Here is a 19,451-nt window from a genome sequence, read left to right as displayed (position 1 = left end):
TTTATACATTTTCTTTGCTTTCACTTTTTCATCCACTAGTTATAAAAGATTGTTACTGAGTACAGATTATCCTGAGATGACCAGATTTATTTTTATGTATAAACATTGCAGAGTAAGAAAAAGGCCTTACTGTCTGTATGCCAGTGACATAGAGCCTCAGTTCATGTAGGCCTATCATGTGATGCTGGTAAAACATGCAGGGAATTACTAATAGTCAGAAATAGAGATGTAATTCAAGGCAAAGCAATGTACACATAGCATCACCATTAGAATTTCCAACTACGAAATGCAAAATAAAAAAAATATGTAAGGGGAAATATTGCAATCTATACTGATTGTGTCAATATAATAAAAAACTCACCAAAAGATCATCACCTCATTGTGAACCCCAGTCTTGATCTAGACTATTACATTTCTCTTTTTATGCTAGTATTATTCTTGATAAACTATTGTGCTTAGTTGGATTTTTGCATAACTAAGCCCCCTGTTACATACCATGCCCCTTTCACATTCCTATTTCTTGCCCCTGATTGTGCGTTTGGTCATTGGGGATGTAAGAGTGGTGGACTGTACTATTATGTTCCTACCCCTATAGACACAAATTGCGCTGTGCTGTATATTAAAATGTGAATTGTGTCACGTGGTTTTAGATATATTCTGTCATGTATAGTGTGGAACGGGCGTAGGTTAAGATTAAGGACATAAGGTAGTGATGATAGGATAAGATAGACTCTGTTAAGTATGATAAGTGTAATATGGTTAATGTATATAAATGTAATACATAATGTTTGTGAAAGAGATCTGCCCAACCACGTGCGGTAGGGACAGACATACAATAGTTAAAGTTTATGACTAGCCCATAGAGGGACGCCAAGCCCCAGGAAAAAGGGATTGCTTCCTGATAGTTAGTCAGAAAGGGAAGTAGTTAGTCAGAAAGGGAAGTACAGTAACCAAAGTCAACTTCAAGTTGCAGTGGACAAGCACCTATCGCTGAGGGCAGTGGAAAGTCTTACTGGAATTTTTTGCGGACATTCCTGCAATGTTCGGAGCTCAAGGTTTGGTATAGGTACTATGTAGAGTGCCATATCCTCTGGTATACAGGGGACAATGGATGTAGAACCACATTAAGGGAAGGTAATGGATCCCAGGTGAACTGCAAGACTGGACGGGAAATCCCTGGGGCTGACAGGAACAGTAAATACAGGGATAGTCCTGGAGGAACGGATAGCAATGCTGAAAATGCACTGTATTAAGGAAGCAAGAACTAAGACGTGTTATGCCTAATACTGTGTTTTACAATCAGATGAACTTGAACTGTTCAGTAAACCTCTGCTTGTCGAAACGAACGGTGTGTCCCCTGAGTTGTGTGGTGGCTCCTGAAGGTGGAGGTCTGGAGAAAGTGGTCTTGTGGCCTACAAGTGAGTGTGATGTGATGCACCCACACCTGGTAGCACATTGGGACTGGGATTTTCCTATAAGGGCCATAGCATTATGGAAAATCAGCTCGTCCACGGCTACCGCCCTCGGTCATTTTACGGGTGCACTATATGAAGACAATAGCACAAGAAACCGTCTTGCACTGGGGAGATTTGCACACTTTTCCTGATGGTCTCTTTTTATCCTAGAGATTTTCAGACTTTCTGGGACAGTTGATAAGTATGGCTTTATATTATATGTTTATTAGTCACTTCTTTTATTTTCGGTGATATTAATCACTTCTTGAACAGGATTCCTCTCTTGAGGATAATATTGCTTTGTAAAAACACAATACTGCACAATGAAGTTAGAAAACTAGAAAAACCACATAACTCCAAATAATTAAAAGAAAAATCTCAAATGCTGAAAATAAGAAGGTGCTGAAGTCCAGGGTAAAATAAAGAATTCTTGAAAATATGACATGACGGTATGTGCTCTTAACAGGTTTTTTGTGGATCCTGAGCTTCTAAATCCGCTGACTCACATCCAGGAGGGCACACGAGCTGCTGCCATAGATATGAGAGGCACTAGGCCAGATGTATTTACTTTAAGATGGTGATAAAATATTTCTTTGTGTATATTCAGTTAATGATTATCCTCCCTGGTTAAACAAGGTTGTTTTGAAATTTTTAAGCAAATTGACTGTATTGTGGGTTAAAAAAGGTTGTTGTCGTCTGTGATATTATATAAAGCTAACAGTAAAGGAATAAGACTTAAAAAAAATCATGTAGTGAAAAAATGGAAATCAGCTTAATACATTTTAAGTACTTCAGTTCCTAAAGAATGCCAAGCTTTTTTCTGTTCTACCCATGAAATTAATTCATTCCTATTCACTAAATAGCATTCTTTAGCTGTAATATAATGCAATGATTGTGATTACGCTGAATTAAGTATATTTAATAGTCCTGGGAAGAAAGAAACACAAAATCAGCCTGATTAGTTTGTAGTCATTGGACCCTATACGTTATTGCATTTTGTGCCTATTTTTTATTGGGTTTTTAAAAACTTTTCAGCATTTACTTTACTTGTTCCATATTCTTTTTTCTCTCCATTTGCTCCTTTTTTGAAGTCTGTTTTATATGTGTTTGGGCTCTTGCAGACAACCTTATTTTTTGGTCCAAGTGCGAAAAAACATTGGATTGCACTCGGACCAATGTTATTCTCTGGGACCATGCACATTTACTGATTCGGCCATGCAAGTCAATGGATTTGTCACAAAATAGGTGCAGTCCGATTATCATGGACTGATAGAGTGGAGAAGATGGCAAAAAAATGTTCCCGTCTTCTCCACAACCAAGAATATCGGATCAAACTCTGATCAGAGTGTGATTAGCATAATTGCCCGATTCTCTTGTATGAGAGAAAATACAGTCCTGTGACCCCAGTTTTTGTCATTTTTTTTTTTAGTTTATCACAATGGGTAGAGTTAAAGAGTTCCAGATGTTTTTGCCTGATTCATCATTTGCAACTTTTCGATAAGTTCCAAAATTTGCACTTGGAGTGATTTTATGTGCAGCGAAGTTGTAGACCATTTTGCGAAGTGTGAGTTTTTGTGCAAAAAAAAGGTGCAAAACAGATTAAATGGAAAAATGAAGACCATTTTTTACTTTGTGCAAAATTTATGACCTGTGCTCAATGGTATGATAAACCACTAAACAAAAAAGAAAAATGACTTAAAAAAATGCAAATCATGAATCAGGACTTGTGTATTTTCAACATTATTACCAATATTTTTTATATTCTGATCAGTGTTGTTTTTTTCTCAGATAAATTAAAAAGAAATCACAATGAAAACTGAGGATAATGGCAACGTCAAAGCTATGCACCGCAGCTCCCGGCCACCAGGGACCATACATCTGGAGGAAAAAGAGAAGAAAACAATTTCCCTACATACCCGTTTAACTGAAAAGATAAGAAAAACCTGTAGATGTTCTCCTAACGAAGCCAAAGATGCGCTACTCAGCTTTCTGCCTGTGTTCCAGTGGCTCCCTAAATACAAACTGAAAGAATACTTGCTGGGTGATGCCATGTCGGGCCTAATAGTGGGTATTCTGCTTGTTCCACAGTCCATTGCTTACTCACTTTTGGCTGGGCAGGAACCTATCTATGGCCTTTACACCTCATTTTTTGCATGCATTATATATTTTTTAATGGGGACATCTAAGCATATTCATGTTGGAATATTTGGGGTACTATGCTTGATGGTGGGTGAAATTGTGGACCGAGAACTGCAAGCTGCAGGTTATGACAAATTGAGTGACCAAGGAGGCCATCTGTCAACAGTGGCTGGGTTCATAACCAATGAAACACTTGATGCTAATCAGACTTCAAGACTGACTTGTGATAGAAGCTGCTATGCCATTACAGTAGGAGCCACCGTTACATTTATGGCTGGAGTTTATCAGGTACGTTGTGCAAAGGTAAAAGTATGGGACAGAATGGTCATGAGTATGTTAGATGTCTCTTGATTACCTTAAAGCACATCTGTCAGTAGGATTAATCTTCCTACGTTGTCTCTATGGGCATGTAGGTCATAGAAATTGGAATAAAATGATACATTGATATCTGCGATCCGAGGTCTTATTCCAGAGAAATCAAAATTTTTCTTATTATGTAAATGAGCTGTTAGATCTATGGGCCAGACACAGATCTTACCTGAAAATCTGCCTCCAGAGCCCAATTGTTAGTAAAAGGGGCTGTTATCAGTGTGAATCAATCAGGAGAAGACTGTCAGTCATTACATGTCTCTCACTGGTAACACCCGCTTTTCATAAAAAAATAAGCTCTGTAGGCAGATTCTCAGGGAGATCTGTGTCCGGCCGATAGATCTTAACAGCTAATTTACATAATAAGAAAACTAGATTTCTCTGGAATAAGGAATCAGATTGCATATACAAAGTATCATTTAAAGCGCCATGGAATAAATGGCACTATAATAACAAATAATAATAATTTGACATTCTATAACCTACATGTCCATGTAGATGGCTTAGGAAGGTTGATCCCACTGACAGATTCCCTTAAAGGGAACCTGTCAGCAGGATTGTGCATAGTAACCTACAGACAGTATCAGGTCGGCACAGTTATACTGAATAAAATACCTTGGTTGATTAAATCCGTCTTGTGGTTATTGTTTAATCTTTATTTTCAGTTTGCAGTTAATGAGATTCTCGTGCTTTGGGGTGGGCCTATGGGGGGGCTTTATGTGGTGGCCTGTGGGTGGGACTTTATATGGTGCTCTGCTTAGATATTCATGCATATAACAGGTCACTGATCCCTCAGTGACTTGCCCCCTATTTTACCTACTGCATATCTAATTGTTTGCAAATAAAATACATTCATCAGGCAGGCACCGTCGGCGACGCCTGCGCTGTAGCATCTATTGGATCTTGATAGATGCTACTGTGCAGACACCACCGCCATTTTGATGGAGCAGGCGATTGCGCAGTAGCATCTATCACGTTCCAAATAATGCTACTGCGCAGGTGCGGCCACTGGTGTCATTTTGATTAAGATATTTATTTTTTTCTCAAGAAATTAAAATGAGAAAAACAAATGAAAATCTGCATATTATAGATCGTATCATGCTACAGAGCAGATGCCGCCGCCGGCACCTGCATGATGAATGTAATTTTTACTTTTTTTTTCCAAACAATAAGATATGCAGTATATAAAATAGGGGGCAGGTCACTGAGGTCATAAACATCAGTATGAATACCTAAGCAGGGCACCACATAAAGACCCCCCACAGGCCGCTCTGGAGCTCATTAATTGAAAACTACAAATAAAGATTAAGCAACAACCACAAGACGGATTTCATCAACCCAGGTATCATTTTAATCAGTATAACGGCACCGACCTATCAGTGTCTGTAGGTTACTGAGCACAATACTGCTGACAGGTTCATTTTAAAGAGGATCATTCACTTGCTCAAAATAAAGTGTTAAATGCCTTATAAAAATCTCTGAGCTCCACTGTTGCTTTTCTCTATTTTGTGTCATGTTGCGAAGATATTCACACTTGTTGATTTTGGAGTGGAGCACAATATAAAAAAATATCTGCTTGCAGTTCAACTGGGCTTTTCTCCCGAGTCTTCGCTGGGAGTGCGCACTTTCACCCCTTCCTCCCAGAAGCTGCCAGTCACAGCTGAGTAGCATCCAAGACTGCTAGTTGGCAGATAAGTTCTCAATCTGATGGGCAGCGTTTGGAAGCAGAGGTGCAAGCGCATGTCTCCAGAGAAGATTCTTCGAAAGCAATAAATGTTTGTCTGCAATTGAATGATGCGGCACAAAACAGAAAAAAAACTGCAGAATCATGGGAGCTTAAGGATTTTTAAAATGTATTTAACTCTGTATTTTTTAAGCTAGGAACAGGTCCTCTTTAACCTCACTTGCAAAAGTACAAATGTACTTATTTTCCACAAAACAGAAGATATATATATATAGAGAGAGAGAGGGTTAAGCATCAAATTAACTTTAGTAATGCTAGTGCCAAACATAGCCTCATTTTAAATTGATTAGGTGTCCTAATCCAAATAGTGTGAAAATGATAACTGGAAATTATCTGTGGAGTCAAGTCAATCAGAATTCATAGATTTTTTCCCAGGTATAACATCTCTTTACAGGTATGTATGGTATTACTGGTTTATTCCCATGCTCGTCAATATCCCTCCTTCTAAGGAGTCAAAGCAAGAGAAAAGAGTGACGCGCGACTCTTCTAGGTTCTGCAGAATGGCTGAGGAAATGACTAGAGATAAGTAAATCTTCCAAAATTAGTTTTCAGCAAATCTATTTGAATCATATGGCAGATTTTATTTAACCCGAATAACACATTTATTATGCTCTGAGGTCTCTGCAGACCCCAAAGCATAATAAACTGAAGGGTTTAAGCATAATAAATTATTTAACTCACCTATCTTAGCCTGTCTCTCACCTGGTCAGCTCCCTGTCCAGTCCTCATTAGCTTTTGATCAGTCTTCACTTTATAAACCAATTTTCCAGTGCTGACTATGCTTCACGTAGTCACATAGGTTGCTATGCCCATTAATGGCAAAGCAATCACATGGTCAGTGATATGTGCCCCTTCCATGGTCACTTGGGGCACCACATACAACACGATGAGCATTTGACAATACGTATATATGGGCACAACATATTTGTTATTATCATTAACGCATATTGAATGCCACGTAAAAGGCCTAGTCAACAGCAAAAGACTGATCCAAAGCTAGCGGACAACTGAATGTGTCTGGATTTGTGTGAATCAAATCTCGAAAAATGTGACCAATTTTGAATCAATTCACTCATCACTTAGTAGTGAAATGAGTCAGGGACATAGATGACATTATTCCAGCCCACTGAGCTAATTAGTTTAACATCAATAAGACATCTGTAAAATATTATGTGTTTAGACTTTCTAAATATGTGCTTTGCTTAGTGTAGGTGCATAAAATTACTTACGTCTTTTTCTGTAGTGTCCAGCACCACACTGGTCCAACTTGCCTGATTATTCTGGGGTATATGTGTTAACCGGAAGTCACCTTTACAATGTAAGTCTATAGAGCCTAGTTCTGATGTTCCTTAGGCTTACACTGTAAAAGTAACTTCTGGCTCACAGAAGTCATCTGGCAAGTCAAAATTCCACTTATGCGAGAAAGAGGAGGAGAGGCGCGGGTCTGCAAACTAAAATGGCGAATGGTAACAATTTTAATGTACTTACACTAAACTACATGCTTTGTTTGAAGTGCTTCTTTAATAATGGTATATTTTGCCAGAGTAGATGGTGAAAATTATACTTAACAGGGACGTAACGATTGCGGTTGCAGAAGGTGTGACCAGTGATCACGACGTGGCCCGTGCAAGAGGGGGGCCCACCGATGCCAGTGCATATTTTAGCGGGATGTGCTTCTGAGTGCACACATTCAGCTGAAATACATTGCAGCACAGAGAGCCACTGGATATCTGCACTGCAATCCAAGCTGCTGGCCAATCGGAGGCCAGCAGCTGATTGATGTTGGTGTGCCACACTGAGTCACGAGCAACCTGTGACAGTGATCTCATGCATTGCCTGTTATTTGCATGCCTAAGTCAGCTGATGGCCTCTGCACCAGCTACAGAAGAGGATGTCGCGTAGCATAGGAGCAGAGGAATGCGAGTAGAATCGTTTATTTTTTTATACATTAAAAAATAGCAGTAAAGCAGGAGACATATACTAATAATATAGCTCAGTGTGTTATTAGGCTGATTCCCAAGCGAAAGGTCACTGGTTTGAATCAAGGAGCAGCCATGAACGAGATGTCCCAAGAAAAGAGAAACAGCATCATCTAGCTCATCAATAGTGGTCTCTAAGAAAATTGCCAAACTGCATCATGTGAGTGCCATAACAGTTGGAAGAATACAAAATGAAGTTCGCACATCTATTCAAAAGCCAAGAGGTGGAGGACCTTGCAAAATATAAGAGTCAACAAGTTAGCTCATCACAAGGTCTATCAGTTCTGGAGCAACAAACACAGCAGTGGAGTTGGCTCGTATACTTCATAATAGTGAGATCACATACATCCATGCAAGCACCGTGCAATGCATGTTACGTAAGTCAGGAATGGTGGCCCGAAAAAAGGTGAGGAATTCTCGACTTCAATATTGCATAATATTATAAGAAGCGTCTGCTCGAGTTTGCAAAAAAGTACAAAATATGGACAGTAGAAAAATGAAAACGGGTGATTTAGAGCGATAAGATGAAAGTCAATAAACTAAGCTCTGATAGGTGCAAATGAGTCTGGAATAAACAAGGGAAAAAGGGGCTAACGGATTGAGAAATTGAAGGAACAGTCAAGTTCGGTGGAGGAAGCCTGATGATATGTGGTTGTTTTACAGCCAAAGACATTAGATACTTGACCAGAATTGGTAGTGGTCTCCATGCTGAGCTATATGTGAGTATCCTACAAAACAACTTACTTCGTACACTTGAGTACTATGAGTATGGAAAGGACTATATAGTGTTCCAGCAGGGCAACAACCCGAAGCATATGCCAAGGTTGGTCGAATAAATGGTTCAATGACAATGAAGTAGAGGTGCTGGTTTGGACTCATAGTCCCCAGACCTCAACCCAATCGAACTGTTGTGTGTAGAGTTGAAGAAAAATCTGTAAACATACCCAAGTGAGTCGACCAATATGCATCAACTTTGGGAACGTATAGCCGAAAACCAAACTTGTATGGATACCTAGTCCAAAGAAGAGAAACATATGTGAAGATCAAAAATAGAATTTTATTATCAATCCATAAAAATAGAAATAAAAGCTAAAATATATAACCTAAAACAAATAGCCACAGAGGGCACCTCAGCCTGCACCTGAGTCCACATAAATATGCCATGGCTTAACCCCGCAGTAAAGATCAGTAGCACTCCAAGTAGAAAATATGAAGCACAATACCTTGAGCCCATAGACCGCAGAACCAGATGAAGTGGATAGACCGAGCATCCCCCTTCACCCCAACGCACGTTTCGCCCTAAGCTTCATCCGGGGCGACTTCATACGGGATGATTTATGCACCCACTTGCTTAGTCCACTGCAGGCACTGTCTTCACCTCCTGTACACAAGTCTCTTAGCCGCATTTACCTCCTATACTATATATTTTCTGTGTACCAGACCTTTGTTTTTTTGTATTTTATTCCTTACTACCCAAATGTTATATTAGATACGTAATTTTTCCACTGCATTACCAACCCTTGCCTGTGTACATAGGACATTCATCCTTTTACTATGTTTCTGTATAGGTGACCCTGTGAACCATATTTTTCTTTGATAGTATTGGGGTTACCCCTATTGGGCATTCTGTGGCTATTTGTTTTATGCTATATATTTTACTTTTATTTCAATTTTTACGGATTTATAATAAAATTCTAATTTTAATCTTCACATATGTTTTCTTCTCTTCTTCGGACTAGTTATCCTTTTATAGGATTTAAAAAGTTACAAGGGCTCATACATCTGACCAACATGCGGCGGGGCCAGATTCAAATTTTTCATCGGGGTCCATTGGACTCTAGTTACGCCACTGTTCCTTTATTAAAATGCAAGCGGCTTCTAATAAATACAGTGAATTTGAAGTTATCTGATTGGGATTTAAGGGGTAATGTTTATCCTTGTGGAGAAAGCCAATCCAGGCCGGGCATGTTAGAGTGAGGAGACTTACATGCCAAATGTTAGGCGTGGGGATTCTTCTGCTGCTCAGGATAGATCCCAAACCTTATCTTCCTCTGCGGTCTTACATTCAGTTCTGACCACAGTGGATGCTGCTCAACAAAGACGTCGGTCTCGGCGTCTTGCTCAGACTCAGTCTGTGAGCATGGTTACCGCCACCTCTCTGGGTCCAGCTATAGTAACTAATAAGTGACTGCAGCGAGTGATCTTTTCTGGGACTAAGTCCAGATTTCGCTCTACTGGGCATGCTCATGAGGTGACTTCTCTTTGGTCGTCGGCTGTCACATGTTCAGGTTCTGGTCCAGCTCCGGATTGGCCCGTGATCAAGGTCCTGTCTGATTGACAAAATCTATAAAAGGATCTTTGGCGCGCCCATCGGTGCGCTAAGATCATTTATGTTCTGTGTCTGTGAGGAATCTAATGGTACTGTGGACTCGGTGTATGTGCTCAGGGCAGGCCTAGTGCCTTTAGAATTCCAGCTCCTCCGGAGAGGAGATTGTTTTTACAAATTCAGGGTTGGCCTTAGGCCTTTAGAACTCCGGCTTCTCCGGAGAAAAGTTGTTTGTGTGCTTGAAGTCCACTACCGGTTCACCTACCCCAGTGGGGTTTGTGTACGCCTGTGAAGCTAACAGGGTTTGCGCTTAGCACCATTATCACTCTGCGGCTGTGTGCCTATAAACACAGCTCTGCTGCAGAGTTTCTTTCCTGTCGCTGTGCGTGATTGGCACAGCCACGTGCTTCTCCGCTGAGTGACGTTTAACTCAGTACGAGTCAGTTACGCTCGCTGCTTGTTTCGTCATTGTCCTCTTAGCTGCAGCATACCATCTCTGCACGGTGGACCCCGGGTGGCGAATGCACTTTATTATCATATCTTATTTAGTGCATCCTGCCGACCCTAACACCTTGCATGCTCCTCTGGGAAATTAAATATGCAAATTGCCTCTTCAGAGAGGAAGAGGACTAGAACTCTAGTGCAATCTATTCAAAGTAGCAATTCTAAAAGTCAACATTGACCCTTAAACGAGCCTTGCCATGTGACTTAGGATAAAAGTCAAGTCAGAATCTCAATTTGCAGAAATGGTATTTCAGGTTATTGCTCTTCGTCAGTGCAAAGTATAAGAACTGTAAGGAAAGCAAGGTAGATGTACGAATAAAATTTAACTTTTAATATTCCACAATAAAATAACAGAAAGGATTTATGAACAAACAAATATATAACAAACGTCACACCAAAAAGTCAATATGAAAAACATCACTGACTCTAGCAATGCAATGTGCAAAAGATGTGGGAAAGGGAATAAGAAAAATGAACATTTCAAGCCTAAACCCTAATAGACAACCAGTAGGCGAAATACCTTAAAAGAAGGAATACATCACAAAAAATATCAATGCCCTGGTGAATATTAGCATACAGTTTAAATTGAAAAAGGAACACTCTCACCCAGTATTGCTCCTTCCACCAGATTATAATGCTTTCAGAGTCCAGTATTATTATTATTATTATTATTATTTATTGTTATAGCGCCATTTATTCCATGGCGCTTTACATGTGAGGAGGGGTATACATAATAAAAACAAGTACAATAATCTTAAACAATACAAGTCATAACTGGTACAGGAGGAGTGAGGACCCTGCCCACGAAGGCTCACAATCTACAAGGGATGGGTGAGAATACAGTAGGTGAGGATAGAGCTGGTCATGCAGCGGTTTGGTCGATCGGTGGTTACTGCAGGTTGTAGGCTTGTCAGAAGAGGTGGGTCTTCAAGGTCTTTTTGAAGATTTCGATGGTAGGTCTGATGTGTTGTGGTAGAGGGTTCCAGAGTAGGGGTGATACGCGAGAGAAATCTTGTATACGATTGTGGGAAGAGGAGATAAGCGGGGAGTAGAGAAGGAGATCTTGTGAGGATTGGAGGTTGCGTGTAGGTAAGTACCGGGAGACGAGGTCACAGATGTATGGAGGAGACAGGTTGTGGATGGCTTTGTACGTCACAGTTAGGGTTTTGTACTGGAGTCTCTGGGCAATGGGGAGCCAGTGAAGGGATTGACAGAGGGGAGAGGCCGGGGAATAGCGGGGGGACAGGTGGATTAGTCGGGCAGCAGAGTTTAGAATAGATTGGAGGGGTGCGAGAGTGTTCGAGGGGAGGCCACAGAGCAGGAGGTTGCAGTAGTCAAGGCGAGAGATGATGAGGGCATGGACTAGGGTTTTTGCAGATTCTTGGTTGAGGAATGAACGGATTCATGAAATATTTTTGAGTTGAAGTCGGCAGGAAGTGGAAAGGGCTTGGATATGTGGTTTGAAGGAGAGATCAGCGTCAAGGATTACCCCGAGGCAGCGAGCTTGTGGGACTGGGGAGAGTGGGCAGCCATTTACTGTAATGGTTAGGTTCGTTGGGGGGGGGGTCGCGTGAGATGGGGGAAAGATGATGAATTCTGTTTTGTCCATGTTAAGTTTCAGAAATCTAGCGGAGAAGAAGGATGAAATAGTGGACAGATATTTAGGGATTCTGGTTAGTAGGGAGGTGATATCTGGTCCAGAGATGTAGATCTGTGTGTCATCAGCATAGAGGTGATTGTTGTGAATTTGGATTCTGGGCTCCCCCGGTGGCTACTGGTGGAATTGAACTGGTGTCTTCATCTTCTCTGTTCACCTGTTCCCATCAAGATGTGGGAGTCGCTATATAACCTTGCTGCTCTGTTAGTTGCTTGCCGGTCAACAATGTTATCAGAAGCCTCTCTGTGCTTGTTCCTGCTCCTAGACAACTACTAGATAAGTTGGACTCTTGTCCATGTTTGTTTTTGCATTTTTGTTCCAGTTCACAGCTGTAGTTTCGTTACTGTGTCTGGAAAGCTCTTGTGAACAGGAATTGCCACTCTGGTGTTATGAGTTAATGCCAGAGTTTTAAAGTAATTTCTGGATGGTGTTTTGATAGGGTTTTCAGCTGACCATGAAAGTGTCCTTTCTGTCTTCTGCTATGTAGTAAGTGGACCTCAAATTTGCTAAACCTATTTTCATACTACGTTTGTTATTTCATCTTAATTCACCGCCAATACATGTGGGGGGCCTCTGTCTCCTTTCGGGGTATTTCTCTAGAGGTGAGCTAGGACTAATATTTTCCTCTGCTAGCATTATTTAGTCCTCCGGCTGGTGCTGGGCATCTAGAATCAACGTAGGCATGCTACCCGGCCACTGCTAGTTGTGCGTTAGGTTTAGTTCATGGTCAGCTCAGTTCCCATCTTCCAAGAGCTAGTTCCTTTATATGCTGATGCTATGATCTCTTGCCATTGAGATCATGACAGTTTGACCGGCCCACTAAAGGGTTAAAATCCTTGGCTGAGAAAGGAGAGAAATAAGTAGTCTGCTGAAATTTTTTTTTTTTTTTTTTCTCTCCTTCTAATCTTTGAATGGTTCTGTGTCCACCTGTTTGTAATGGATCTTCAGAGTGTAACTGCAGGTTTGAATAATCTCGCCACGAAGGTACAAAATTTGCAAGATTTTGTTTGTCATGCACCTGTATCTGAGCCGAGAATTCCTTTGCCGGAATTTTTCTCGGGGAATAGATCTGGGTTTCAGAATTTTCGAAATAATTGCAAATTATTTTTGTCCCTGAAATCTCGCTCTGCCGGAGACCCTGCACAGCAGGTCAGGATTGTGATTTCCTTGCTCCGGGGCGACCCTCAAGACTGGGCTTTTTCATTGACACCAGGGGATCCTGCGTTGCTCAATGTGGATGCGTTTTTTCTGGCCTTGGGGTTGCTTTATGACGAACCTCATTTGGAGCTTCAGGCAGAAAAAACTTTGATGTCCCTATCTCAGGGGCAAGATGAAGCGGAAATTTACTGCCAAAGATTCCGTAAATGGTCTGTGCTTACTCAGTGGAATGAGTGCGCCCTGGCGGCGACTTTCAGAGAGGGTCTCTCTGATGCCATTAAGGATGTTATGGTGGGGTTCCCTGTGCCTGCGGGTCTGAATGAGTCCATGACAATGGCTATTCAGATCGATAGGCGTTTGCGGGAGCGCAAACCAGTGCACCATCTGGCGGTGTCCACTGAGAAATCGCCAGAGAGTATGCAGTGTGATAGAATTCTGTCCCGAAGCGAGCGGCAGAATTTTAGACGGAAAAATGGGTTGTGTTTCTATTGTGGTGATTCTACTCATGTTATATCAGCATGCTCTAAGCGCACTAAAAAGCTTGGTAAATCTGTTTCCATTTGCACCTTACCGTCTAAGTTTATTCTATCTGTGACCCTGATTTGCTCTTTGTCATCTATTACCACGGACGCCTATGTCGACTCTGGCGCCGCGTTGAGTCTTATGGATTGGTCCTTTGCTAAACGCTGTGGGTATGATTTAGAGCCTTTGGAGACTCCTATTCCTCTGAAGGGGATTGACTCCACCCCATTGGCTAATAATAAACCACAATACTGGACACAAGTAACTATGCGTATTAATCCGGATCACCAGGAGATTATTCGCTTTCTGGTGCTGTGTAATCTACATGATGATTTGGTGCTAGGATTGCCTTGGCTGCAATCTCACAACCCAGTCCTCGACTGGAGAGCTATGTCTGTGTTGAGCTGGGGATGTAAGGGGGCTCATGGGGATGTACCTGTGGTTTCCATTTCATCATCTATTCCCTCTGAAATTCCTGAGTTCCTGTCTGACTATCGTGACGTCTTTGAAGAATCCAAGCTTGGTTCGTTACCTCCGCACCGAGAGTGCGATTGTGCCATAGATTTAATCCCGGGTAGTAAATACCCAAAGGGTCGTTTATTTAATCTGTCTGTGCCTGAACATGCTGCTATGCGAGAATATATAAAGGAGTCCTTGGAAAAGGGACATATTCGTCCATCGTCATCTCCCTTAGGAGCCGGTTTTTTCTTTGTGTCAAAAAAAGACGGCTCTTTGAGACCATGTATTGATTATCGGCTTTTGAATAAAATCACTGTTAAATATCAATACCCATTGCCGTTGCTGACTGATTTGTTTGCTCGCATAAAGGGGGCCAAGTGGTTCTCTAAGATTGACCTTCGTGGGGCGTATAATTTGGTGCGAATCAGGCAGGGGGATGAGTGGAAAACCGCATTTAATACGCCCGAGGGCCATTTTGAGTATTTAGTGATGCCTTTTGGTCTTTCAAATGCTCCGTCAGTTTTCCAGTCCTTTATGCATGATATTTTTCGCGATTATTTGGATAAATTTATGATTGTGTATCTGGATGATATTCTGATTTTTTCGGATGACTGGGACTCTCATGTCCAGCAAGTCAAGAGGGTTTTTCAGGTTTTGCGGTCTAATTCTTTGTGTGTGAAGGGTTCTAAGTGTGTTTTTGGGGTACAGAGGATTTCCTTTTTGGGATATATTTTTTCCCCCTCTTCCATTGAAATGGATCCTGTCAAGGTACAAGCTATTTGTGATTGGACGCAGCCCTCTTCTCTTAAGAGTCTTCAGAAATTTTTGGGCTTTGCTAACTTTTATCGTCGATTTATTGCTGGTTTTTCGGATATTGCTAAGCCATTGACCGATTTGACTAAGAAGGGTGCTGATGTTGCTGATTGGTCCCCTGATGCTGTGGAGGCCTTTCGGGAGCTTAAGCGCCGTTTTTCCTCTGCCCCTGTGTTGCGTCAGCCTGATGTTGCTCTACCTTTTCAGGTTGAGGTCGACGCTTCTGAGATCGGAGCTGGGGCAGTGTTGTCGCAGAAAAGTTCTGACTGCTCCGTGATGAGGCCTTGTGCCTTCTTTTCCCGTAAATTTTCGCCCGCTGAGCGGAATTATGATGTTGGGAATCGGGAGCTTTTGGCCATGAAGTGGGCTTTTGAGGAGTGGCGCCATTGGCTTGAGGGGGCCAGACATCAGGTGGTGGTATTGACTGACCACAAAAATTTGATTTATCTTGAGACCGCCAGGCGCCTGAATCCTAGACAGGCGCGCTGGTCATTATTTTTCTCTCGGTTTAATTTTGTGGTGTCATACCTACCGGGTTCTAAGAATGTTAAGGCGGATGCCCTTTCTAGGAGTTTTGAGCCTGACTCGCCTGGTAACTCTGAGCCCACAGGTATCCTTAAGGATGGAGTGGTATTGTCAGCCGTTTCTCCAGACCTGCGGCGGGCCTTGCAGGAGTTTCAGGCGGATAGACCTGATCGTTGCCCACCTGATAAACTATTTGTTCCTGATGATTGGACCAGTAGAGTCATCTCTGAGGTTCATTCTTCTGCGTTGGCAGGTCATCCTGGCATTTTTGGTACCAGGGATTTGGTGGCAAGGTCCTTCTGGTGGCCTTCCCTGTCACGAGATGTGCGAGGCTTTGTGCAGTCTTGTGACGTTTGTGCTCGGGCCAAGCCTTGTTGTTCTCGGGCTAGTGGATTGTTATTGCCCTTGCCTATTCCTAAGAGGCCTTGGACGCACATCTCGATGGATTTTATTTCAGATCTGCCTGTTTCTCAGAAGATGTCTGTCATCTGGGTGGTGTGTGACCGTTTCTCTAAGATGGTCCATTTGGTTCCTCTGCCCAAGTTGCCTTCTTCTTCCGAGTTGGTTCCTCTGTTTTTTCAAAATGTTGTTCGGTTGCATGGTATTCCTGAGAATATCGTTTCTGACAGAGGGACCCAATTCGTGTCTAGATTTTGGCGGGCATTCTGTGCTAGGATGGGCATAGATTTATCTTTTTCGTCCGCTTTCCATCCTCAGACGAATGGCCAGACCGAGCGGATTAATCAGACCCTGGAGACATATCTGAGGTGTTTTGTGTCTGCTGACCAGGATGATTGGGTTGCTTTTTTGCCATTGGCGGAGTTCGCTCTCAATAATCGGGCCAGCTCTGCCACTTTGGTGTCCCCGTTTTTCTGTAATTCGGGGTTTCATCCTCGATTTTCCTCTGGTCAGGTGGAATCTTCGGATTGTCCTGGAGTGGATGCTGTGGTGGAGAGATTGCATCAGATCTGGGGGCAGGTGGTGGACAATTTGAGGTTGTCCCAGGAGAAGACTCAGCTTTTTGCCAACCGCCACCGTCGTGTTGGTCCTCGGCTTTGTGTTGGGGATTTGGTGTGGTTGTCTTCTCGTTTTGTCCCTATGAGGGTCTCTTCTCCTAAGTTTAAGCCTCGGTTCATCGGCCCGTATAAGATATTGGAGATTCTTAACCCTGTTTCCTTCCGTTTGGACCTCCCTGCATCCTTTTCTATTCATAACGTTTTTCATCGGTCATTATTGCGCAGGTATGAGGTACCGGTTGTGCCTTCCGTTGAGCCTCCTGCTCCGGTGTTGGTTGAGGGTGAGTTGGAGTACGTTGTGGAGAAAATCTTAGACTCTCGTGTTTCCAGACGGAGACTCCAGTATCTGGTCAAGTGGAAGGGATACGGCCAGGAGGATAATTCTTGGGTGAATGCATCTGATGTTCATGCCTCTGATCTGGTTCGTGCCTTTCATAGGGCCCATCCTGATCGCCCTGGTGGTTCTGGTGAGGGTTCGGTGCCCCCTCCTTGAGGGGGGGGTACTGTTGTGAATTTGGATTCTGGGCTCCCCCGGTGGCTACTGGTGGAATTGAACTGGTGTCTTCATCTTCTCTGTTCACCTGTTCCCATCAAGATGTGGGAGTCGCTATATAACCTTGCTGCTCTGTTAGTTGCTTGCCGGTCAACAATGTTATCAGAAGCCTCTCTGTGCTTGTTCCTGCTCCTAGACAACTACTAGATAAGTTGGACTCTTGTCCATGTTTGTTTTTGCATTTTTGTTCCAGTTCACAGCTGTAGTTTCGTTACTGTGTCTGGAAAGCTCTTGTGAACAGGAATTGCCACTCTGGTGTTATGAGTTAATGCCAGAGTTTTAAAGTAATTTCTGGATGGTGTTTTGATAGGGTTTTCAGCTGACCATGAAAGTGTCCTTTCTGTCTTCTGCTATGTAGTAAGTGGACCTCAAATTTGCTAAACCTATTTTCATACTACGTTTGTTATTTCATCTTAATTCACCGCCAATACATGTGGGGGGCCTCTGTCTCCTTTCGGGGTATTTCTCTAGAGGTGAGCTAGGACTAATATTTTCCTCTGCTAGCATTATTTAGTCCTCCGGCTGGTGCTGGGCATCTAGAATCAACGTAGGCATGCTACCCGGCCACTGCTAGTTGTGCGTTAGGTTTAGTTCATGGTCAGCTCAGTTCCCATCTTCCAAGAGCTAGTTCCTTTATATGCTGATGCTATGATCTCTTGCCATTGAGATCATGACAGGTGATACTGAAAGCCATGAGATTCTATAAGCTGTCCCAGGCCAAAGGTGTAAATGGAGAAGAGCAGGGGCCCAAGGACTGAACCTTGTGGGACTCCGACAGATAGGGGGCGAGGTGGTGTGTGAGTGGGAGACGCTGAATGTCTGGTCTGTTAGGTATGATGAGATCCAGGATAGGGCCAAGTCTGTGATGCCAAGGGCTGAGAGGGTCTGTAATAATAGGGAATGGTCCACTGTGTCAAAGGCAGCCGACAGGTCGAGGAGGAGGACAGAGTAGTGTCGCTTGCTCTTGGCGGTTAAGAGGTCGTTGGTGACCTTAGGGCAGTTTCAGTGGAATGGTGTGATCGGAAGCCAGATTGTAAGTGGTCAAAGAGGGAGCAAGAAGAGAGATGGGAGGACAGTTCAAGGTAAACGTGTTGTTCCAGTAGTTTGGAGGCATAAGGGAGAAGTGATATAGGGCGATAGCTAGATACAGAGGATGGGTCAAGAGAGGGCTTTTTGAGGATACCTGTGATGGAGGCATGTTTAATGCTTGAGGGGAAAACACTAGTTGTTAGTGATAGGTTGAAGAGATGGGTTAGGGTTTGGATGAAGACTGTGGTGAGGTTTGGGATGAGGTGGGATGGGAGCGGGTCAAGTGCACAGGTGGTGAGATGCGATCTTGAGAGTAGAGTGGAGAGTTGATCTTCTGTAATGGTGGAGAAGTTGGTTTTGGAGGTGGAGGGCTGGGAAGTCAGGAGGAAGGGCTCTGGGGGTTGTTGACCAAAACTGTTTCTGATGCTATCAATCTTCTGCTTGAAAAATGAGGCAAAGTCTTCAGCGGAGATAAGTGGGGAGGGAGGAGGTGCTGGGTGACGGAGGAGAGAATTGAAGGTGTTGAATAACTGTTTAGGGTTGTGAGACAGGGAGGATATGAGAGATGAGAAGTAGGTTTGTTTAGCTGTGGCGAGTGTGGTCTTGAAAGTAGTGAGGGACTGTTTGAATGTGATGAAGTGCTCGTTGGAGTGGGATCTTTTCCATCTGCGCTCAGCAGCCCTGGAAGCTCGCCTCAGTTCTTTGGTCAGGCTGGTGTGCCAGGGCTGTCTGTTGATTTTGCGAGCTTTGGTATGTGTAAGTGGGGCAGCAGATTCCAAAGCTACAGCTATTGTGGTGTTATATAGAGCGGCAGCGTCATCCGCATTGTGTATGGAACTTATGTCTGTGAGATGGAGGAGGGATTCAGAGAATGAATGTAGGTCAAGATGTTTAAGATTTCTGCGAGGGTGTGAAAGTTTGTGGGGTGGGGATTGTAGACATGGAGTGGAGAGAGATGAGAATGTGAGAAGGTTGTGGTCAGAGAGTGGAAGAGGTGAGTTAGAGAGGTTAGATAGGGAGCAGAGGCGGGTGAAGATGAGGTCAAATGTGTGACCATCTTTGTGAGTGGCTGCAAAAGACCATTGAGTGAGGCCGAAGGAGGAAGTGAGAGATAGAAGTTTAGTGGCAGCTGAGAGGGAAGTGTCAATGGGGATGTTGAAATCGCCCATGATGATAGTGGGGAAGTCCGCAGAAAGGAAATGAA

The 19,451-nt window shown here is 43.0% G+C and overlaps 1 protein-coding gene across 5 annotated transcripts in view; it reads left to right on the top strand.

The window, feature by feature from the left end:
* Positions 1-19,451, top strand: part of SLC26A2 (solute carrier family 26 member 2) — a 92,232-nt gene that overhangs the window by 50,764 nt on the left and 22,017 nt on the right. For 4 of the 5 annotated variants that reach the window (XM_077265741.1, XM_077265746.1, XM_077265742.1 and 1 more), the window contains exon 2: positions 3,243-3,881. In XM_077265741.1, the coding sequence (XP_077121856.1) occupies positions 3,264-3,881 (618 nt within the window). In that variant the 5' untranslated portion in view covers positions 3,243-3,263. Of the gene's footprint in view, positions 1-1,398; positions 1,419-3,242; positions 3,882-19,451 lie in introns of those variants that run through there. The other variant, XM_077265744.1, reaches the window with a different exon arrangement.

The sequence above is a fragment of the Ranitomeya variabilis genome, chromosome 5 (genome assembly GCF_051348905.1).
Source record: "Ranitomeya variabilis isolate aRanVar5 chromosome 5, aRanVar5.hap1, whole genome shotgun sequence".
NCBI lineage: Eukaryota > Metazoa > Chordata > Amphibia > Anura > Dendrobatidae > Ranitomeya > Ranitomeya variabilis.
The sequence above is the reverse complement of the archived record's forward strand: the minus strand, read 5'-3'. Positions and strand labels throughout refer to the sequence as shown.